Source organism: Apodemus sylvaticus, chromosome 5, assembly GCF_947179515.1.
Source record: "Apodemus sylvaticus chromosome 5, mApoSyl1.1, whole genome shotgun sequence".
Classification (NCBI taxonomy): Eukaryota; Metazoa; Chordata; class Mammalia; order Rodentia; family Muridae; genus Apodemus; species Apodemus sylvaticus.
This window is the reverse complement of record NC_067476.1, coordinates 32,195,876-32,220,193: the sequence shown is the minus strand read 5'-3', so window position 1 is coordinate 32,220,193 and position 24,318 is coordinate 32,195,876. Positions and strand designations below refer to the sequence as shown.

The following is a 24,318-nucleotide window of genomic DNA, read 5'->3' as shown; positions in this document are numbered from 1 at the left end:
AATGTGTACTTTAAGCAATGTTTTAATTTTTTTCTTTCTTATTTTTCAGGCTTGAACAAGAACTACAGAAAGGAAAAAAATATCCGCGGAAGCCAATGGTTTTCCAGAAGAAAATAACCCCGTTGCCTTGAGGTTTCTATTTTATTTCAAAATTTGTGGACAGATTTATTCTACATGTTCTAATATTAGATGTACTTCATATAGCACTCTAGACCAAGGCAGAAAATTAAGTTATCCTTCCTAGAATTTGGGGGTTATGAGGCAAAACTCCAACTACTGAAAGCCACACTCAATTTTCTTCTGCTAAACATTTTGCTTGAAAATATTTTCTGCTTAAATGTTTGGTCATTTAAATTCCATCTCTTGAGTCCAAACTGCATTATTCTCTTTTTACAAAACTTGAATTGAGAAAATCCTGGACAGGTAGCAGTGCTCAGGGTATATAGAAGGTATTAGAGAAAACAGAAGCTTTGATTTGTAAACTGTTTTACATGTCCCTTAACCCTCTGTATGTATATGCATACACATACACATATACATATATATACACATACACGTACACACATACATACATACATATATGTGTGTGTAGAGTGGGTTGGTTTAAATTTTCTCTTCTGGTATAAGAAAATACTAATATATTTTCATTTGTATGGCGTATGTAAAGTTTGTAGGTGCCACTACTACTCTGGAAAAATGGCGGATGAGGAAGAGTATGAGGAGGTGATAGAGGTAAGAAGGAAGCCCCTCTGGCAGCAAAGCACTCTATGTAGTGACAGCTGGAGTCAGGGGCTGAATCAGTCATTTGAAAAAACACATCATCTATTATAAAATCCCAAACAGTCACCATGAAAGTACAAAGAAGGCGTGTTTCCTGTTCAGTTTCACAGTAGCTATGAGACCGAGAAGTGAAAGGGAATAGCACTACTCCCCAGTTTCACTCTTTCTTAAACGCTCAAAAAACCCTCACAAACCATCAACGCAACAAAGAAAGGCCAGGGTGTGGGTGCGGATAGGTTTCACTTTTTCTTTTAAAAGGATTGCTCTCCCACCTCCCAGCCCCAGTGGACAGAGGGCCCTAAGCACGCTTCCCAGCGTCTACACCAAGAGACAAGCAGACTCATAGACGGCTCCTCCTGTGTGTGTGTGTGTGTGTGTGTGTGTGTCCGTGTCCATGATGTCACAGATACAAGTATGAGCCCATGCAGGTTACAGAGACAGATGGAGCCTCTTAATCACCAACTCCATCATCCTTTAGTAAATAGGACGAGCTTCTGAATCTTGACTGAGAACTAAGACAGCTCTCTTGAGACGTCCTCCCAAATATCGGTGGCCTCCTGGCAGTTTTGCAGAATTAATGCCTACTTCACGTTAGTACTTTTGTAATCTCGGTGCCGCTCTCACCTTTAACTTTATCTTCTAGAACAGAAACCCAAAGGCTCGCTGCTAATCCACGTGAATGCACTGATATGAAACTGAAAGTGCCTAGAAAGTTCCAATTAACAGTGATCTAAATGGATGAAAATCTGTACCTTTTTTTTTTAAATGATTGACATTAACTAGAAGAACTGTCCCCAAACAAAACTCTGGATAACGGTGCCACAAGGCATACTTGCTAATCAGTCTTTTATTCAGGCAAAGAAAATTTTTTATTCTATAAATAAAATGACCTTTATGACTGAAGTGTCTAAAAGCCAACCTGCATCTGACAGAGGTGGTACACACCTCTCTGACTCATATGTTGATGGCTGCAGCCTTTCATGGACTGTACCATCACTAATGAGCATATTAATGTAAGTTCTGAGAAGTCAGAACTATCCCTGTTAAATAGACACACTATAAATTAAGTAATAATTACGGTTAATTCCTTTCCTGTTATGATAATCAAAGGACACTTTCAAGCCTCCAATCAGACTACTCCTTACCCATTCGGTTTGTGTAATCCTGGGCGTTGTGTTAGCCTTGACTGACCCAACTAGTCACGAGAGTGGGAGGGGATACTTTAGGCATTCTAGCTTTGTCATCTTGTTCCCTTTACTGCTGTATAGTCTGACAAGGACATGCTAATAGATTGCCTATCAGGGAGTCTGCAGTCTCTTTGGTCTCAGAAAAGAGCACAGGCATCTGGTGGTGACTCAAGAGAATTGGCTCAAAAGCAGTAACCAGTCTCAAATCCATAGCTCTGAAGGATCTTGGATACCTGAAATAAAATTTTTTCTGGCACTGTCTATATGGATTAACATATAGAAGGAGAAAGGAGCAATAATGAATGTACTGCCTAATTAGCAGAATAACTCTGAAAACATGAGATTTGGCATTCAAGTTAATGCCAGTCACTTGGATGATGTTGTGGTTTTTCTGTGAGCTTACTTCCAAGACTGATTTCCCCATTGGAAGATCCCAGAAAAGGTGAAAAACCACTTTGCTCACAAAAGCTGCTTTTACTAGAATGTTAAGAGAATCTAAACTCAATGGGAATCATCCGTTGCAGTTTGATATTTCTTTGCAGGCCACTCAAGTTCTCTGTGAGCAAGGGGATAGCTCCATTTGCCCTCAATGCTAAACGATATTGCTTAAAGTGTCAAATGGCCTTTGTCCTGTGCTGAAGTCACAGGGGTAAAAAGCTCACCTCTGTCCTGAGAGCACATGGCATTTATTACTATATATAAAGACATATATATATATATATATATATATATATACAAAAATTAAATTTTAAATGGAAAATAAATACAAGCGTAAGGAAAATTTAGTGAGCTTTATATAGTTATGACCACAGTGAGTAGTTCAGCTTGCCTGGGGCAAGGAGAGCTTACTACACCAAGGGCAGGAGAAATCAGGGCACTGAGGAGAAGTTTGCTTCAATATAGCCCTACCCCCAACACTTTTGGGTCAGAAATTAAAAAAAACACTTTTGGTCAGAAATTTAAAAAAAAAATCAGCATAAAGTCCCATGCTTTATTATTATTGTTATTATTATTATTATTATTATTATTGAGAAAACAAGCCAAGTGCTTCTTTTTCATGCCTCTGTTCAGTACATTGACCCGCAGGAACCATGCCTGCTGTTTGCCCAGCAGTGCTGGATGAGTCTGGCGCAGGATTCCACTCTCCTTAGGTACCAGAGACCAAATGTCAGCTGGTTCCTCTCTGCATCTATTTATTCCTCGTGATGTCAGAGAACAAAACTGGAGTGGGTTTCAGATGCAGGCTGCAGCAGGCCCAGTGGCAAACTGCAGCCTCACTTCCCTAAATCCCCTGAGGTGCCTTTTCCTTCCCTTTCTTCCTATAACAGACACCAACTAAACCTTGGCAACTCCCTCCCTTTCCCACAGAAGTTCTACCCCAGTTCAGCTAGTGAAGTCACCTGGTGCTTCAGCAGAGGCTGGGTGGGCAGGTGGGTGGGCTCACACCGAGTGGAATGTGGGCTATACAGTACAGGCAGCCATCACTCCAGAAGAAACTCAGTAATCCAGGGGAGATGGGAATAACAAAATATTAGTAAACATTTGCTCAAGGTAGGTTTGTGCTTTGCTTTATATTCAGTAGCAGTGAGTCCTGTCATAGCTTCCTGTTGCACATGCAACACCCTGGGAGCTCTTCCAAGAAGATTCTTTTAGATACTGTGCTGGTTAATTTTTGTCCAACTAGAAAGAGGGATCCTCAACTGAGGAATTGCTCCATCAGATTGAGCAGTGCACAAGTCTGTGGGGGCATTATTGATTCAGGATTGATGGAGAAGGACCTAGCCCACTGTGGACAGAGCCATTGCTGGGCAGGTGGTCCTGACTTGTAAAAGAAAGCAGTCTGGGGGCATCAGTGAGAGCAAACCAGTAAGCAGCATTCCTCCATGGTTCCTGCCTCTCCTCCCAATTGAGTTTCTACCCCGACTTCCCTGCCATGGGAACATGTTAGTCAAATAAATCCTTTCTGTCCTAAGTTGCGTTTGGTCATGGTGTTTTCTCATGGCAACAGGAAGCAAACAGAAGTTCTAAGGGGCAGATGTTTCTTACCCCTAGAAAATAGCTTCCAGTGACTAAGAGGCCCTCAGACCTCTCACCTCGCTGGACAGTTTGCAACTTTGTGTTAGATTGAATGTGTACATTTTCGCTTTCCTCGAGCTTCCTACGTGAAAATGGGTCCCAGACTAGGAACAGGCCGTCACCCTCCTTCTTCCCTGCAGATATTCCACATCACCTCAGCCAGGGAAACAACCTCACAGGTTCAGTGGAGGCAGGGGAGGGCTGAATGCTGGCGGCTCTGCCTGTTTCATAGACTCTTCTGTGCTCTGTTTACAGTACTACACTGAGGAGACGGTTTACGAGGAGGTGCCAGGAGAGGTAAGACTCTGCCCACACTTGCTTGAACTGATTCTCATTAGAGAAGAGCCTCTTTCTTCCCTCAGAGACAGAAAGAAGGAGAAGGGGAGTCTCTTGAGGGAGCTCACTCTCCTGCACCCAGAAGCTGGTGTTAAAAGACCATACTCCACATTCGATGGGCTAATTCCCATGTCTTGATGCTCTGCTTAGCTTGGATGGCAAGAAAGGGTTCCCTACTACTCGTGTGGCATGGTTTGTTGTGTGTGGATAAGGTTGAATGAGAGACTGACTTCTCTCCTAGACTGTCACTTGATGGATGGCTAGGACTTGTGATTGGCACAGTCCAGCAGTTTCATTACATAAAGTTGGAACTTATAGGGTAAAGTCTCTGCCACCAGGAATGGTGCTCAAAAAAAAAAAAAAAATCCCCCAGCCTAGTACTTTATTTTTTACGTGGAGTTGTTTCTCTTTGAGCATGCCACATACTAATAAAAGAAGCGAACTGTGACGCTTGCTCAAAGAGCCCGTGACTGGATCAAAAGGAACCGTGGTGGTTTCTTTGGTTTCTCACATCCAAGCCATGCTTTAGTAATGATAGGCAGAGTGTAACCAATTAACAGTGGGACTTGTCAGATTTACAGTAGCCTTAGCAGACTTCTCTTCCTCATGCTGATGCTAGAATTCTGCTTTGGACTAGAGTTCTTTGTCTTGAAGGGCATGATTTTCCAGAGGTCACTGAAGCCTCTTCTGCTTCCCCTCTTTCCCTCTTAACCTTGAACTACAGGCAAGCTTTGAATGTTAGCGTTTCCATCACAGCCTGCTGTAAGAAACGATGGTTTCCCAGCGACTGCGTAGCTAAGACTGTTGAGAGGATTCTTGCCCATTATGCCACCACCATTGTTCCGGTCCCCAATGTAAATGTCAATCTAGTTCAAATTAACGAACTCAGTCAGGAGAATAATACAATACTGATATGATTCATTTTTTAAAGGTTTTTGTTTTTCCCCATGATAAACAGAGTGACTAAATGCCTATAGGAATTGCAACTAACTGGTCTTTCTTATTCACTTAAAAGCTAGTATCAGGAATTTAAGCTTTATTTTTAATAACCTTTCATTTGCAGGTCTCCTTTGCTTTTTCTTGATCTAAACCACTTGAGAAGATTCTTGTTGTTTTGTTTTATTTTGATGGTGCTGGAGGCAGAGCATAGGATCTTGTACATGCTAAGCAAGGGCACAACCACTGGCTACAGCCTTGGTCCTCACTTAAGAAGACATGATTAAGTCTTTCTGATTTTTTTATGTTACCTTAAGGTATTTAATAAGCACTCTGAAAATACAGGTTACAGATGACATCACAGTCAATATTCAGGCTGTGTATGTTACATGTCTTCATATGGATGTATGAATATAATATTCATCTTCCTGCCTTGGCTTGTTTTTTTGTATATGGAAAAGGAGCACCAGGGATGTCAGAGTGACTGGAATTAGAACATTATACCCGAAGGTCACTGTATTAGGTTTTACTTCATAGCCAAATGTTTTATTTTCAGACAATTACAGAAGTCTATGAAACCACAACAACAAGGACATCTGACTATGGCCAATCAGAAACTTCCACACCAGCGCTGGTACAGCCACAACCAGCAAAACCGGTGGAGCGGAAGAAGGTCATCCGGAAGAAGGTGGACTCGTCCAAGTTCATGACCCCCTACATTGAACACAGTCAGAAAATGCAGGATCTTTTCAGCCCAGTAAGTCGTAAGCGCCACCTCCTATGCTGGTTGTATGATTGAGAAGTTACTGATCATTTTTGTAGAAATGTGTCTTTTATGTGCAACTCTGGATTTTTGAGTAGTTCATCCAAGCCATTGCAACATCAGGATGAACCCTTACTGTTACCGCAAGATAACACAGGCTTCCAATTATAACACACGCGATGTATGGCCAATCCACAGCAAGGACAACACAAACATGAATATTTTATTTCTTATCTTATTTACTGGCATTTTGTTCATAGAAGCTGAGTTGCACAGTTAAACTGTCTGAGTGCAGGAGTTCTTAGAATAGCCAATGGCAAAAAAAACAATTACACAATGCTGATAAGAACCAGTGATTCAGAAAAATCAACATCAGACTGAACCCATTTAAAAGTGAGAAGCAGCGAGCATTTAAGGGTAGCCCAGAACCATGGTTTTCTGCACAGCTACACAGCCGGTTTGCCTGCAAGACTTAAAACTATGAGTGCTCAAGGCATTCTTGTTTAACTAGTCTGAGGCTCAGTCTGGTACAAATGGAATCTTCAAAACTGCCAGGTGTCCTCACATGCACCCCGGACTCTGGATGACTGAAGAGTCAATGTTCACTGTTTCTTACAGTCCCAAGACACTCTTGTAACACACAGTGCCTGCCAGAAAAGCCACACCTATTTCAGTAGATCTGATTGGTTGATTTCCATGTCAGGCTAAGATCTTTCTAGGGAGTTTGATTCTCTGTGTTCTAGATACTTGAAGAGGTGTGCCGTGGTTCCGGGGGGATCACATGATGTGGGACCAAGACCAATGCCTAAAGCTTCCATGTTTGATTGTCCTCTAAAGATTCGATTTTGGTTGTATTAACTCCTGGAGATTATGAAGTCAATTTCTAATTTGGATCCTTGAATGACCTACCATGAAGGATTCTAAACAAGATTTCTTGCTTCCTTTTCTCTGCAGTGTTCAATAAGGACAAAATTATCTCATTAATTTATTGCCATATAATCTCATTAATTTGGACATTAGGAACCTGGAGTTTCTGATATTCTGAGTGGAGGGCTGACAGCCTCCCACAGATCGCCAGTGGTTGAAGTCTAAATTGGCAGTGTAATTTAAATTGTTGACTATTCAAGAATATTCTTTGAGGGCCTTGATAGTTATAAACGATGCATATTATCACTAAAGCAAGGATCCACTGAATAGCTAGCAGAAATAATAACTTTGCATATCATTATAGAATGGTCCATAATTCAGGCTTCCCATTAATTCAGCTGGCATCACAGCTTTGTAACCACTGCAGTTCAGCTGCAGCTTCTAAAGTGAATATTTTTGCATTGTATTAGCAATTAAATCTTTTCAGGCCTAAGTTGATTTCTAGAATAATTTATATTCAGGCTTTTGTATATGTGTGCAACTAAAAAAAAATAGAGAATTATTTTAGGGCATATCCAAGAGTTATCTATAACAACTCTCCAGGATCCTATCCTGTTTAGGAGGAACAGTTTACAAATCTATTTTAGATTTTGCTGAGAGTGTATGAGACAGAATGAAAGCTGTCACAACTGATAATAGTTATTCCTTAAAGGATTTAAAGAAAAAAAAAACAGATGAGGATATGTGTGTGTGTGTGTTGCCTGAACTTTCTGCTGCTGTCTGGGCACGTTCCAGGCTAATATCTAGTGTTCTTTTCAGAATAAATACAAAGAGAACTATGAGAAAGCCAAGGGACAGCCGTACGCCATCACAAGTGATACTCCAGAACTTCGCAGAATCAAGAAAGTCCAGGATCAACTCAGTGAGGTGGGCTTCATTCCTCAAGTAAAGGAGGGAGCATTATGTAAATATGCCTGGCTCTGGGGTCCTGGGACACTAAGTGTAGGGAGAAGAAGGAGACAAGTCACTGTGAGCTAGTCCAGACATCCAGATATGGCATTAGCGGTGAATCATGTGTGCTCCGAATGAATCCAGAGAGACTTTGGAAAACTTGGCTTCGCAATCAAAGAGGAGACTATCTTCCAGTTATATTTTGAGTGACAGTGTTCTCTCACATGGAGTATAGTGAGGCTGAGAAGCCTCAGGCTGGAAGTTCAGCTAGCCAAGCAGACAAGTAGTAGATGCAGGTTCTCTGTGGGTCCTTCTAGCTAAAATTCAGGGTGTTTGCTTTGTGAGGCAGACATATAGTCTTTGGCTTATAAGAGCCTTAGCTATGTGTCCTTCCTTGTCGTGAACTTCGGGCATGTGTTGTTTCTGCAGGTTAAGTATCGAATGGATGGAGATGTTGCTAAAACTATCTGTCATGTGGATGAAAAAGCAAAAGACATTGAACATGCTAAGAAAGTGTCGCAGCAAGTCAGCAAGGTGAGGTCATGTTGATGATGGGTCGCCCTGGGATGTTCAATGGCATGCATAGCACCCATTTCTGTGTGAATTGACAGCCACAATCCTGCTGGCAGATAATGTGAACTGGATGTGTGCATGTAACAGCAGGCTCCACCCAAATGGGCCTATAGATCGCTGGGGTGGATTGAAGATTTCTTGACTTGCCTGAAGAGGCATTTGCTACTCTAATGGGGATGGGCGTGGGGTGTTGCAAAAACAACAGTCCTGATGTCTTATTGATTGATTGATTGATTGATTGCAAGATAAAAGCCAAGAATTTATTTGCTGTTTAAACTTTGAAATAGATTTGTAAGTTATCAGATGTTGGCATTGAAAATCAGAAATTTTCCTTCTTTCTTTATTCTTTTTGAGTATTCCTTTTTCATTAATTAATTAGTTAATATACATTACATCCTGTCTACAGTCTCCCCTCCCTGCACTCCTCCCTCCCCCAACCCAGATCTACTCCTCCATTTTCCCCCAAATAAGGTGCAGACCATCTTGTTTGTTTTTAAAGGGGTTTAGAAAGCAAAAGTTTTATGAGAAATTTCCAAATTCAGATGTGGGCAGCTAATTAAAGAGTTCTATAATATCATGTAAGTCAAAAGAAAAATGGATTAATTAGCCAATTGCAATCTTTGAAAGAAATTGAAAATCAGAGTCAGAAGGTGGTCTTGTTGTTATTGTTGTTGTTGTTGTTTAGCAAAAACTCATTAATGCTGAGAAGGAATACTGGGTTATTGGCATGGTCAACACTTTCCTGGTTGTGTGAAGCCAACTTTACTGTTCTGTCTGTCAAGCCATAGTCCATCTGTTTTCTCTCTAGGTTTTATACAAGCAGAACTGGGAAGACACCAAGGATAAGTACCTGCTTCCCCCTGATGCCCCTGAACTTGTCCAAGCCATCAAGAACACAGCCATGTTCAGTAAGGTGAGGAGGGCTAGCTCTCTCTAACATCGGAGGGCTAGCTCTTTCTAATGTCCCACCGCACACTCAGAGCCACAGCTGCTGGACTTTTGACAACTTGGAGCACAGTTTCCCATATGTTTTTGCAAGTAGCCTCAGGACTTGTGTGTGGCTATGACTTGATCAGAGGACCCTCAGATACTGTTGAGGAGCACACTTGGGCAGGGTGGCTGAAAGTCCCTGGAGATCCTGAACAACCTGTGGGTGGGAGCATAGCTTGGAGAGCATTAATAAGACACACCAGGGAACTGATTAGGATATTGACCAAGCAGTGGTTTGTTTGTTTTTAAATTGTCAGCTTTTCTTTGGATATCCCTGGCTGTCACACTAATTAGAAGTTTGTTTCATGATAGAAATTGGAGAAAATACTTCCCTGTTCCTTAGGCAGGAGGCAGGTAAAGTCATAGAGGGTAGACAACGTCTAAAAATAAGATTTTTCAGAAGCAGGACATGCTACTTACAACAATAAATAATGTGGACTGGATGTAAGGGAGAGGTTGCCTGTGACTTTCCCTGACCTCAGCCCTCAGTGCCTCATGTCGCCGATCGAGTTCAAATGATGTATTTCATGCATTGCTTGTTTTCTCAGCACTTCTTGCTCTTCTCTAATTTAGAAACTGTACACTGAAGACTGGGAAGCAGACAAAGGGTTGTTTTATCCCTATAATGACAGTCCGGAGCTGAGGAGGGTCGCCCAGGCCCAAAAAGCACTTAGCGATGTAAGTGAAACACACCAGGTACCATCTTAATGTGGGGTTGGGAAAGCCTGGGCCATGTCTTTAGAACCTTAAGAAAAATCCAAAGTCGTTATTACAGAGTTCCTGATGGAGAGTTGCAGGCAGAATGTCTTCTCCATGGATGAGCCTCTGTCTTCCAGTTGCCACTGTATGCATTTCATACCATGGCATAAATAATAGTAACAGTAGTTGGAAATGGATTACCTTCTGCTCGTTCAGAAGGAGGTTGCTTGATGTTCTATCTTCTTGTTGCAGTCTTTTTTTTTTTTTTTATAAACATTTTTTTTTATTATTCGATATAATTTATTTACATTTCAAATGATTTCCCCTCTTCTAGCCCCCCCACTCCCCGAAAGTCCCGCAAGCCCCCTTCTCTTCCCCAGTCCTCCCACCCACCCCTTCCCACTTCCCCGTTCTGGTTTTGCCGAATACTGTTTCACTGAGTCTTTCCAGAACCAGGGGTCACTCCTCCTTTCTTCTTGTACCTCATTTGATGTGTGGATTATGTTTTGGGTATTCCAGCTTTCTAGGTTAATATCCACTTATTAGTGAGTGCATACCATGATTCACCTTTTGAGTCTGGGTTACCTCACTTAGTATGATATTCTCTAGCTCCATCCATTTGCCTAAGAATTTCATGAATTCATTGTTTCTAATGGCTGAATAGTACTCCATTGTGTAGATATACCACATTTTTTGCATCCACTCTTCTGTTGAGGGATACCTGGGTTCTTTCCAGCATCTGGCAATTTTCTTGTTGCAGTCTTAGGGGCTAGCCTGTCCCTGGATGAGGAATCTCAGAGAACTTGAGATAAATGATCTTAAGTCCAAGACAAGCCTTTTTCATAGTACGGGTCCTTAGCAAGTAATAAATAGCTATTTATTGGAAGTTTAGTATATATGAATTTGTAGTAGGATATGAAAATTCATTCTTTTCCTTTAAAATATCATACTGGTAGGATAAAAGTATTATATGTCAAATAAAAATAAAAAGACCAGAAATGTCTTGATCGTTGCTGTGAGAAAGGTCACACAGAGGAAATGATAGAAATCTGGGTGATGATGAAGAAATACATTTTAGGTACAGGAACCACCTGAGCAAAGAGAAAGGGTGACATGAGTCTGGGGTTTTAGAGAACAATGAAAGTGAGTGCCTTGTCTGCAGAATTCTTATTAATTTGCTAGAGGAGGACCTTAAGAATCAGACTGATGTACAAGCCTGGACAATAAGTCAACATGAGGTGCAAATAAGGACAATAGGCCAATGGAAGTATATTCTAAAGAAGCTCTTAATAGATCAAGGGAAAACTCGAACTTGTGAGTGTTCATAGAACTCTAATTTGGCAGTGTAGGTGAAACAAAGGGGAAAAAAGGAATTGTAAAATGATAAATATTAAGTGTTAATGACAGTGGATATTGGAGACAAAGGAGAGAATGGAGCCATAGGAAAGTTTATTACCACATAACACATGTGCTTAAACATATGGATTATGGTGAAAGAAACAGGCGTAGAACGATGGGGAAAGTGTTTGGATCGAGACACTATAGATAGAGTAGATGTCGAGGCTGTGAAATCCTCATAGACATGAGATCAGGATAAGAGCTTAATGTCTAAAAGTCATCAGAATGAAGTGTGATGGCTGAAGACAAGAAACATATGAGGGAAGCGGAAGAGGAACAGGTAAGGACAGAGTCCTGGAGGACACTCAAGTGCAGGTCACCTAGAAAGGAACAGAGAAGCTGAAGGGGACTCTGGAAATGCCATGTCATGTAGGCACAGGGAGAGTTGGCCCAAAGACACTCCCTGCGCACCTCCCCTTTACCATAAAGCAACGACTAAGAAATGTTTCCATCCCACTTAAAGTTGGCTGTGCCTTTGAGATATCACAAAAATGAACACAAGAAAGAACTTATAATAATGAACTAAAAATCTCCACTCTGACTCTGCAGTTAGGAGACAGCTTTATTTTTATTGCTGACCAAGTATGCACTAAGTGTCACATTACTAGTATGGCTATTAATACTATTGTTAGCAACATGAGCTTTACAGTCCGTAGCTCAGAGACCAGGGTGAGCTGTTGTCTACAGAGCATACTCCTGTGTGGGCACGTAGCCTTCAAGCCGAGGCCTTATATTAGTCACTCTTGTTCTCTCTCTCTACCTTATTTCTTCATCTTATTAAATACTGTTTACCACATTTTCCTGTTATCTAAATGGAGACCAGGTGGCAAAGATTAAGAATGTCTTTAAACTGATCTGGAACACAAAATTCTAACCAGTCAGAACTCTGAGCACTGTTTGTGAAAAATAGAGACCTGGAGATCTGATTTCTCAGGAAATTTTTGATGGGTTGTCACACTTGATAAGCATTTCTCCTGTTTGAATGCTACTTTCTCCCTAAGGACTTAGAAGTCATGGAAAATTCCACTTTCCCTTTACCTAAAATAAAGTTTTTATATACTTAAATTAAGCAGGAGTGTGTATATATATTATTCACTTTTTTTTAAAAAAAGTCTTTTATATCCCAGTTAACTTGGTGATGGTCCTGAAAGCTGATGTTGTAAGTACTAAGTTGATACTATTAAGAGCCATTTAGACCTGATTAAGTATGATTGTGGTCTTGGAATGAGCCAATTTAATTTTTAATATAAATAAGAATGCTGTCATGTTGAAGTGAAGGTATCATGTGATAGAAGAGTTGGGAAGATGACTTCCAGATTAGTTTCTGCTGGAGTCAGTCCCTGAGCACCCTCACTAGTTAGAAGATTCAGGAAGGCATGCAGAAAGGAGAAAAGAAATAAAGGGACTCTGTGATTTATATATATTAGACTTCTTTTTAGAAAAAAAAAGGAAGAAAGACAAATGAACCTTTTATAGCCTGAAAGGAAGGAGGTTATAAGTAGGGAGAGACAGGAGGTGTGAGACGTAGTAGGGGCCACTGATAGAGCTATGAACAATCCGCAAGCGAGGGAATGGTGGAGATCTCAGGAAGCCCATGAGGACTGCTTTCACCATGAGGTGAGAGAAAAATTGTAAGTGTAAAGCTCCTCCTTTCTCCACAAGAGAGACAATTGGAGTAGCACAGAGTTCAAGACCTGCTTCTGGGAGTCTGGACACATCATGGGATGTTCAGGTTTCACTGAAGACAAAATGGCAGTTAGACATCATAAAGTCATAGAGTGTTAGACACAGAGCCCCAGGCAAGTCCCAGATCACAGTACAGAAAATTGGGTAGGCGACCTATAGAGTTCACGTTAGGTGCTTTGGCTTGAAGACTTACTCCCATATACCTTGTTCCTATACCCTTCTTAACCCCACTTATAGTGGTAGCAGCAGCACCCCATCGGTAAGTGTGTGTGATTCTCCACTGTACCACTCAGCATCCTGGGTAAAAGAATAGACTGATATGTAATTAAGTCGTCCAAAAGTGGGGGTGGTTACGTAGATGTGAAGAAAAGACAAGATTGAGCGTGGAGGCTGTTAGCGAAGAAAAGAAAACTTGCCAAACTTGCCATTGCCAAGGACGCTGCGAAGAAGATACAAAGAAACAGGCCGACCACCAAGAATCCCTGAGAAGAGAGAAGACTCAAAGAAACAGCAATGGGCAGGCATCCTGAGAGGCAGGGCGTGTAAACCAGGGGACAGTCGTGGCTCAATAGTGCACAATAATTAAACCTGGGAAAGGAAACTGGCGTTGTTGATTGAATGCAGGATGAAGAGGGCTCTTTTTCAAGTGTATATGAACATTCTTGTTTTTTACTTTTTGTCAGATTGCCTACAAAAAAGGACTCACTGAGCAGCAAACTCAGTTCACTTCCCTGCCTGATCCTCCTGACGTAGAATTTGCCAAGAAAGTAACCAACCAAGTGAGCAAGGTAAGCTCTGAGTGGTGGGTGGACCCTGCCTCTCTTGGAAACTTACTGATGGCAAACTTAAAGAAGAAACAGAAACACTAGGGGATATGATTGCATATGTCCTGCAAAAAAAAAAAAAAAAAAAAAAAAAAAAAAACCCTTTACCCCCAAAACAGCACATGTGCTAGTAGCATAAATGACTTCTGTGGTTAGTGAACTTGGTGACTCAGTGATTTTTAAATGTCACAGTCACCTCTTGATAAGGCAGCTTATTGGCTTATTGCCACTTGACATTTTCCAAGAAAGATACCCAGGTCAGTGACTAATTACGCCCTATGTGGAGGCTGTGGTTTAACTTGGGAGATGGGGAGACAACCCTCCCCTTCCTCCCCGCTGCAGTCTTACACCCCCACACTCTCAGTCAGATGTAGATAGACTGTATGAGTGAACTCTCAGACAGGGCTCCGTGGCCAGTGGAGGGGCCAGCACTTTAGAGCTTTGAAGCCCCGGCAGGCTGCTTCTTTTGCCTCCTATATTTAGCCAAATAAAGTAACTCTCAAGGATGCAGCTGTGGCAAGGAATGCAGAGAGACAAGTGTTGGGTCCGTGCATAGGCGGAGCTAAGTCCTGTGGTGACCAGGTCCTGTCAGGCCACTGTCTCTAAGACCCAGCTGTTTTATGAACCTTTCGTTTCCTCTGAAAGTCTAGACTCAGTTCATCTTCTGCTTCAATTTTGACTGAACTCAATTTCTTTTTTTCTTTTCTTTCTTTTCTTTCTATTCTTTCTTTTTTTTCCTAGAGGTGGGCTCTTGATAGAGGAGAAGAAAGAAAAGATAGAAATGATGTAATCTCTCCAGCAGTGTCTTTAGCTCCTCCATTTAAAGAATATTTAACGTAAAACCCAGGGGCTGTGTACATATAGTAAAATTAATGAGAACACTAGCAGCCTCCCCACCAGGGCTGAGCAGAGGTTAACTGGAGGACCTTGCATATTGGAATGGCTTCTGGGTGTGTCCATAGCAGAGAAAAAGATAGAACAGAAAGATTATTTGGGAGAAGCTGTCTTTCAAGTGGTTATTTAAAAAGAATCCATTTTTTAATATGTATGTAAAGACTATTTCAGTTCAAGTAGAATTCTTTTTTATCTAATTTGAGCATGCAGTATGGACATTTGGTAGTGACCCTTTTTATGATTTATAGATTCATATATTTAATATATTACATTTATATATACATATACATATATAAATATACATTATTATTCTCTGTGATAATTACAAATAATGAAACCAAAGTTGGCTTTTTAAAAATAAAAGCTATGCTGCCTTTGAAAGATAATCTTATTATTACTTCAGTAGGTCATTTTATCATGTAGGTCCATATTTATAGTATATTCTGATTTTAAGGAAGCATTTACTGAAATTTTTCCCTGTTCTTTGAAAAAAAAAAAAAACAGTTCTGGAGGTGACTTTTAAGTGTCACCTTCAAACTTTCCTGTAGTTACTCTCTGCATCAATTTAGTCCCACCAATGAGATTCATGGTGTGCTTTTCAGTAAGGTAGCCCTTAGACAAAGCTGACAACCAAGCTCTTAAAACATGACTAGAAAAAAAAAACACCTGAAAATATTAGGGAATTTGGACTCCTACAATAAATTGTATGCAGAGTATCTTAAACAGCAGGCTTTAGCTTCTCAAAGCCTCAGAAAATTGAAAATCAAAATGAAGTGCCATCACATTGTGAGCTAAGAATTTAATTTACAAATTGGAAGATGGCACATTCATGAATCTGTTTCCCTAACACTGAAAGTCTTCACACAGGAAGCCTAAACAAATCAAAAACAAATATAAAATAGCTCATCATTTTATACCAACTGTGTGCTGGAATGGTAGTGTTTTGGATCTATTAGGTTAAGTAAAATATATTCAAGTTGTTTTCCAACCTGTTCTTTTGCATCTTAAGTGATATGGCTTCTGGAATAGCCTCGTGTTAGGTCTGTTTGGACTGCACACTGACTGGAGAGGGTGACACGGTATTGGGTACTTGGAAAGAGTTGCACACCTAACTTTGACCTTGTAGAATAATCTGAGCTGAGTGGCTGAAGATGAAGGTCACTGGGTTTGGCCATGGAGACATAATTTATCCAAGTCTTACTCTGATTCTAAGTTCTTAGTATCTGTAGTGCATCAAAATATCGGTCTATCTAGTGAGGAATATTGTACATGGTGGCCAGTCCATCCAGCAACCAAGCATCCAAGCACAGAGGTCCAGGCTGCCCAGGGGGACTTCTTTGTGATGCTCTCCCTCGTTTTCCCCACTGTCAGGATTTTTGGATCCCTATCTCAGCATCACTGTAGCACCTTTTCCTCCAAAGTAGATTAAAAATGTCTCCTTTGTTGTCTCTCTTTCAGACATTTAAACTCTTGGCATGTCCTCGCCAAACTGCACCTTCCATGTCTGTTGTCTGTCTTACAGCTTCCTGTTCAGCTGGTAATGACCACAGGCTGACAGTGGTTGTCTTGACGTTACATTCTCTTCACAGGCTCTCCTCACGCTCCTTCTCAGAGTATATTCACTTCCCTTTGTCTTTGCCAAAATCATGGGCTTCGCGCCAGCACCCTTCCCAGTCTCGGGTATACTTTGTGACTGTGACTTAGGTGAATAATTCAGGAGAGTTGTTCTTACAACAAATATTTCAGGCAAGGGGATAGGCTCACCAAGATTAGCTGAACGTGGATTCTGCATACAGCATCGGGAAGTGCTTTTAGTTTCTCTGTGCCTACCTCTTTGCTTCCTTCCGGTAGTTTCCAGTGGAATCTAGAAAGCTTTTATGAAAAGCATGTCTTGCAGAGGCACATTGTTAAATAACATGGAGCCCTGATCTTCTGAAATACTCTGTTGCATTGAACTAGGGAGAGTCCTGTGGATCTCAGCATAAGGCATTTATTGGGTCTTGAAAGTAACTCTGGACCAACTATGGGCAATAAAGAAACCCAGTGAGGATGCCCCACATGCTCTGAAAGATAACTCCTCTGCAAATGGAAGTAAGGTAGCTCAGTGCTTAGCTGCCTAGAAGAGAAGAGATGTGATTAACTCCTTTCATTTTCTTTCCATTTGATAACCATTAAAACTACCGATGCCTACTTGGAAAGTGGAAAATGAAGCCATCAGTTTAAGCAAGACATCAGGAAACCTAATTTGTAGCCCAGTGCCCTTAGCTGACTGATGGTGAAGAGGGCCTACAGTTTGAGGAAACAACTACTGTGCCTACTGACATGTGGCTACCTCCCCTACAAAGTCAATATCCAGAGCTTGGAACTGACCTGGAATACTTTCCTCTATTAAATAAAAGTTTCAGGGAAAAGTTCAATCCAATCTTCTAGGCTGTCATTGATCAACTTCAGGTACAAGAGAGTGGGAGGGAAGATTAAGGAGAAGGTTTCCGGGTAAGACAGAAAGTTAGATGCTGGGGTTTTGATATGGGGGAGACTTCCCACATGGACAGTGCCTGCCCTTTCCCCTAGTCTTCTAGTCAGAGGCCTGTCCCTTTGACCTCCTTCCTTCCTGCACATAAAGGGGAATGAGGAAGGTATCCTCCTCAGCAGTTAGCAAGCTCCAGCCACCCCTTCTCCCTGCAGTGTGACCCCTGACCAACATAGCTGGACTTGGGCATAGGCTGTGAGAGATCAGTCCCCAGTCAGACCCATTGCAGGAAGAAATAACCAGCCTTTATTCCTGGAAGGTACAAAGAGAGGAAGGACCTTGGTTGCGATGTCTAGGTGTTTTTGTACTCTGCTCTTTATCTTGTTTAACTATTCCTCAAAAGCCACAAGTCTACTTCTGTTTTGATAATTACACTCCTACACTGTTCTCCCCAGCAAAGCTACACACGCAGCACGCGTTTCTCTGTAGTAGGCCAAGGCCAGTAATAGTATGTGCTGCTTTTCAACTTGATGTTACAGAGACCTCTGCATGTCAGCTTTTTGATGCATCAGGCCTCATCCGTTTGCCTGAAATCCTGAGCTTCCTGGAATTCTCCCCCCCCCAACTCCCCCACACCCCTGCACAGAGGCACAGAACCTCAGAAAGACTTATCTGCTGGAAGATTAAACCCTGAGATGAGGGAGCATCAAAAACAAACAAACAAACAAACAAACAAACAAACAAAAAACCTGAAATGGTCTTCTGTTCTTTGCTTTTTATTTCTGAATATTTTTATTGTTTTCCTTATTTAGTTTGGCTTTGTCTTTTTGACTGAGAGTCTTACTATGGAACTCAGGCTAATTCTGAATTTATGATTCCCTTACCTCAAACTTCCAAATCTCTTTTCATTTTTTACAGATATCTGCCACCATACTCAAATTAAACTTTGGAAACTTTAGTGTTTCTGGGTACTTTATTCATCTGTCAGATTCTTAAGAACTCTGATTCCCAAAAGATCAGAAGTACTTCTACAGGCAGCCTTGGCAAGTCCCCAAATCAATTAATTCACTTTCATTTTGTATTGGGGATTTACTTCAACAGGGGAGGTGTCTTAGTTAGGGTTTCTATTGCTGTGAAGGGACACCGTGAGCATGGCAACTCTTAATAAGAAAAAACGTTTAATTGGGGCTGCTTACAGCTTCAGAAATTTAGTCCCTTATCATCATGGTGGGATGTATAGTGGGTAACATGCAGGTAGACATGGTACTGGAGAGGTAACTGAGAGTTCTACATCTGGATTGGCAGGAAGTAGGGAGAGACAGACACTGGGCCTGCCTTGAGCATCTAAAACCTCAATGCCAACTCACCAGTAGTGATATACTTCATCCAACAAGGCCACGCCTACTCCAACAAAGCCATGCCTCCTAATAGTGCCACTCCCTGTGAGCCTATTGGGGCAGTTTTCATTCAAACCACCAGAGGAGGGTAGCTGAATTAGTTAGTCTAATTTAAATTTTTTTGTTCTGTTTTTGTTGAGGTAGGGTCTGGTCTTTCTGTCTTGAGATCAAACCAGGATGACTTGATCTCAAGATTTTCCTGTATCTGCCTCCTTGGTATATATGGCAGATCTAAGTCTTAGCCAAATTCAGTTTCTCTTTCTGTCTGTCTGCCTCTTTCTCTGTCTCTCTCATCTATTATACAATTTTCTCCATTTCCTTATGATAATAGTTGTCATTATTATAATTATTGTACCATACATTTGTTTAGTACCATAGATACACAAACTATCTTTAGCATATGATCTTGCTTCATCTTTCTAGCAATTTTCTGTGTAAAATACAGCAGCAGCCCTTGGGACTAAAAAAGTCAAAGTGTTGGAATATTAAGCCAAAACTTTAATAATGATAGTGTCCAGTCATGGCCAATAAAAATCCAGAGATCTAAAATGGACAGTTATAAAAGCTGTTTGCTGATAATTAGCATATTGACTATTGCAAAAACAGGAATTTGGGAAATAGGGAATTTGGGGGAAAGATGTACTTCCTTTAACACTGGTTCTGTACATCAAAACTTGGGTTGTAATGATATACTAGCGAAGGACTTTCTATTTCCATGAAGGCTGTGGTATAGGTGCATGCAAGCCTCTTGACTGTCAGTGATGATATCTTTGGCATAACTGTATGAGCCAAGGAAAAGAATCATTCTAATCCTGCTCTAGCTTTGCCTTATGGTTCCAGATCTGGGCTTGTATAGGTTAATTCTGTTCCAAGAACACATGGGTCAAGATAATTCACAGCAATATGTCTTAGGTCAGTAGTGAGGTAACTTCTACACAGCACAATTTGAGTTAGAGTCTAAGTCCCCAAAGTCAACAAGGAAAGATAGTATTCTTTCCTCCTCCTCCTCCTCCTCCTCTTCTTCCTCCTTCTCCTCCTCCTCTTCCTCCTCCTCCTCTTCCTCCTCCTCCTTCTTCTTCTTCCTCTTCTTCTTCCTCTTCTTCTTCTTCTTCCTCTTCTTCCTCTTCTTCCTCTTCTTCTTCCTCTTCCTCTCCACCCCCTCTGTTCTCCTTAAGTCAACTTTCTTGCTGGGTCAATAGACTAGAGTGCAAGATAACATGAAGATTTTCATTGAGGACCTAATATGAACCTTGTCATGATATTTAATAGTGTGCTATATTTAATTCCTATTTGTCAGTTCTTGAATTTTGTTTTTGTTTCATTTCTTTTTGTTGTTGTTGTTTACTCCTCCAGCAAAAATACAAAGAAGATTATGAGAAGAAAGTCAAAGGAAAATGGAGTGAGACACCGTGCTTTGAAATTGCAACAGCCAGGATGAATGCAGACAATCTCAGCACAGTAAGACAGGATCTGGGGTCAGATGTCCTGGGAGGGTAGTCCTTTCTCTAGTAGCTTCCAACTGCTTGGAACATGTCAAGGATTTCTAGGTCAAAAATCTTGACCAAATCATATGGTTTCTACCTTAATTTTCATAGGAACAACATGGTGAGGAAACCTTCTTACTAATTGCAAAGTACAGTTGGCATGAGTCAAAGAGGCTCATTGTAGTTTATTCTTTGCCCACTGAATAAAGTTGTACATTTATAACATTGATTGATTTAGTTTCATTGGAAAACAGAAATCTAATTCTTTTTCATTCATCTGCTCTGGATTTCCAGTCCTCTTTCCCAGTGGGCCTTTCCAATTGTTCTCTCAGCCTGTTCTAATTGTCTAGACCTCTGTTAAGCCAATAGTCATTTTGGCAATGCCCATGTATTCTCTGATCAAAAGCTTACTGGCCTAAACCAAAGGGGAGGGAGCATGTAGACTCTGGGTCTCGGCCTAGTACACACAGTCGTGGAAGTCTATCTCCACAGCTCTTCTCCAATATCTCTACTGTCTTACAGAGGAAGTATCAGGAAGACTTTGAGAACATAAAAGACCAGATCTACTTCATGCAAACTGATACACCTGAGTATAAAATGAATAAGCAGGCTGGAGTCGCCGCTAGCAAGGTATTTATCTTCAGTTCTTTAGTGGGATAAACTCAAAACTTGTATATACTGAAAAAGGTAATTGGGGTAGATTCTTAAGGAAATTATCAAAGCTGAGGCTAGTGCATAGTAGAATCCCTAAAAACAATAAAAAGGAAAATGCATTGCAATGACAATAGTATCCTTAGCAGCACCTAATTGCCATTTTCGCTCATGGGGTGGAAGACCTTTTGCTGGCCAAAAATATGACAGGAATTATCTTAGCTAGCAGTACTTCCACCAAAAAATATAACTGGCAACCTTATATGAAGCCATGTGCTTCCCATTCTACACTGTGGCAGGTCTTGTGTTTTTACAAGCTGGTATTCACAAATAAGATCAGACCCATGGATATCTTCCTGTGCCCTATAGAGGGACTTTGATAAAAGGGTTATTCCTTGACATTTTTAAGTAGTATGATTTTTATAAAAGACATAAATGATAAGGCCAAGTAAATTTGTTTGACCAATGCCCTTCCCAGAGCATTGGTTCTGTCAGAGGAGAGAAAGCAGGAAGATTCTATTGCTTAGAAAGTATAAGGCCTTTTTTCCATGAAATTCTTAGACAAATGGATGGAGCTGGAGAACATCATACTAAGTCAGACAATCCAGTCTCAAAAGATCAATCATGGTATTACACTCACTGAGAGGTGGATATTAGCCTAGAAATTGGAATACCCAAGTCATAATCCACATATTAAATGATGTCCAAGAAGAACGGAGGAGTGGCCCCTGGTTCTGGAAAGACTCAGTGCAGCAGTATAGGGGAATACCAAAACAGGGAAGTGGGAAGGGGTGAATGGGGGAATAGGGGGAGGGAAGAGGGCTTATGGGACTTTCGGGGAGTGGGAGGCCAGAAAAGGGGAAATCATTTGAAATGTAAATAAAAAATATATCAAATAAATAAAAAAGAAAGTATAAGGCAGTGGTATTTTGGATCAAGATATCAGCAAGACAAGGGATGAGAAATATTTAGGAAGTGGGGCACACTTGATTTGTTGAAGTATTGGATCAGAGAAAGCTTTCTGACTGCCTCAGTTAAGGTTTTACTGCTGTGGACAGACACCATGAACAAGGCAACTCTTATAAGGACAACATTTCACTGAGGTTACCTTACAGGTTCAGAGGTTCAATCCAGTATCATCAAGGTGGGAACATGGCAGCATCCAGGCAGCCATGGTTCAGGAGGAGCTGAGAGTTCTACATCTTCATCTGAAGGCTGCTAGCAGAATACTCACTTCGAGGCAGCTAGGATGAAGGTCTTAAAGCCTACACCTACAGTGACACACCTACTCCAACAGGGCCATACCTTCTAATAGTGCCACGTGGACTGGGAAGCTAGTTGCATGGGGCTTCCCTTGATGGATAGAGGGAAAATTAAAGAAAGAGAAGGTGATTGAAAGGGGTTGGAACAGGAGTTAATCTTCCAACATGTTACAGTTTAGATGTCTTTTAGATTTGCAGGTGAAAATATCAACTTGTTTGGTTGATTAGTATGAGTCTGGAGTTTCAGAGTATGTTTATGGAAATTTTACACACAATTTGTGTACGTTAGTGTGAGGATAAGTAATGTCATGAGACTAGGCAACACAAAGGATGTGGGGTGGATGGAAAGCTCCACAGACTGAACCCTGATGTGTTCCCATGTGAAAATTCCAGCCAAGCGAGAGGAGCACAGGGAAAGGTAGCAGGGTTGTTACATCAAGTGGAAAGGGAGAGTGGCATCATCACCTGTGCCAAGTGTACCACACAGGTCATGTGGTACACTTGCATCATCACTGGCAACCCAAAGAACGGTTTGGTTGTGTTTGCTTAGAGAGAGCTCATGACTGAATAATAAATAGGAAACCCTAAAGATCAGAATATATTAAGCTTTTTCAAGTGTTTTCCCAAAAGAAGCAGGAATGGGTGACAGCTTGTGGAAAAGAGGGTGACAAGGGAACGTTTTCAGATAGAATACAAAATTCCATGCTGCTACGTTGATGGGAAAGTCCAATAGAGAGGTAAAACCAAATCGATGCTGAGATAAAGCTGCTGGATTGATGTCCTTGAAGGAGGGGGAGGTCTGGTTTGTAAAATGAGAGATGCCTTTGTCATAAGCCCTAACAATTCTTCCATGTAATGGAGGCAGGCAGGATAGTAGGACTTATGACTGTCCCTTCTGCTCAATTCTGTTTTGCAAGAGAGTTTATAATTCCACGAGGTAGAAAGGCTGTGTAGGCCTCCTATGCCTATAGAGCCTATAGGGTAGCTTGTGCAGTAGTCTGGCTAAGCAGTAGGGTTGGCATATCTGGGTCTCAGTTATGTATCACGTACCATTGTCTGCTAAGCCAATTGGTTGTTTTGTAAGGTTTGTGAAAGTAGTGAATAACTTAGGTTGTACAACCCAGTAAATACACTATCCAAATAAACATCTTAGACTAGAGGTCATGCTCAGAATCAAGGTCAGTTGGCTGTTGGGCTCACTCGGGACATGTTCCTGGTTACAGGTTTTTTATTCCCCCAGTGCCCCAACTCAGTCCTTCTGCCATGGTTGGAATTTAAAGTACAAGGTGGGAATGGGAAGAAAAGCTGAAATTGCCACCATCCATCCTACCTGTCTCCTTCTTGTCCTGCCTGTATATGAAACGTGTACCTGCTTGATGCCTGGCTATAGGAAGGCCATAAAAATGAGGTTGATGGTGCCCCTAGCTTCTTGTCGCTAAGACAGATAGGCAACTGGCAGCTGGGACTTAAAGGCTGAGTGAAGGTTCTGCAGGAGCAGACATCTGGGACACAATGTGCTGCCACCATTTGTGTTTCTTTCTTTGTCCCAATATTTATGTGCCTTTCTCCTTTGGAGGACAGAGACCATATGCTGTTCTTTTTTGTGACTTTCCCAGAGCCAGGCACAGAATCAACTCCCTCTGATATTTTTTTGAATGAATGAATAAATGAATGAAAAGAAAAGTTTCCTGGAAATTCATGCACTCTCTGTACTGCTGCCATGAGTGTCTGTGGGTTTTATGGTTATAAAATGTCAAGCTGCCATTTTTCTAAAGACACATTGATTGTGGAGCCACGTCATAACTGCTAAAATGGAGATGAGTACAAAAAAATAACCTGTGGAGTTTCTTAATTATTTTATTTCATCCTACAGGTAAAATACAAAGAAGACTATGAAAAGAATAAAGGAAAAGCAGACTATAATGTGCTTCCTGCTTCAGAGAACCCACTGCTCAGGCAGCTGAAGACGGCAGGAAACGCCCTCAGTGATGTAAGTCAGCTCTCTTCACAGATGGTTTAACTGATGGAGTCTTTCTCCTTGTGTGGTACCCGCGTACCTGTGTAGTGTTACCAATGTGTACGGTTATAGAGGCA

At 41.2% G+C, this 24,318-nt stretch overlaps 1 protein-coding gene across 2 annotated transcripts in view; it reads left to right on the top strand.

The window, feature by feature from the left end:
• Nucleotides 1-696: 696 nt before the first annotated feature.
• Neb (nebulin) overlaps nucleotides 697-24,318 on the top strand; it is a 193,761-nt gene continuing 170,139 nt past the window's right edge. For both annotated transcript variants that reach the window (XM_052182470.1, XM_052182469.1), the window contains exons 1-11: nucleotides 697-732; nucleotides 4,299-4,340; nucleotides 5,872-6,072; nucleotides 7,765-7,872; nucleotides 8,326-8,430; nucleotides 9,278-9,382; nucleotides 10,033-10,137; nucleotides 13,926-14,030; nucleotides 20,181-20,285; nucleotides 20,834-20,941; nucleotides 24,098-24,214. In XM_052182470.1, the coding sequence (XP_052038430.1) occupies nucleotides 697-732; nucleotides 4,299-4,340; nucleotides 5,872-6,072; nucleotides 7,765-7,872; nucleotides 8,326-8,430; nucleotides 9,278-9,382; nucleotides 10,033-10,137; nucleotides 13,926-14,030; nucleotides 20,181-20,285; nucleotides 20,834-20,941; nucleotides 24,098-24,214 (1,137 nt within the window). The remainder of the gene's footprint in view (nucleotides 733-4,298; nucleotides 4,341-5,871; nucleotides 6,073-7,764; nucleotides 7,873-8,325; nucleotides 8,431-9,277; nucleotides 9,383-10,032; nucleotides 10,138-13,925; nucleotides 14,031-20,180; nucleotides 20,286-20,833; nucleotides 20,942-24,097; nucleotides 24,215-24,318) is intronic.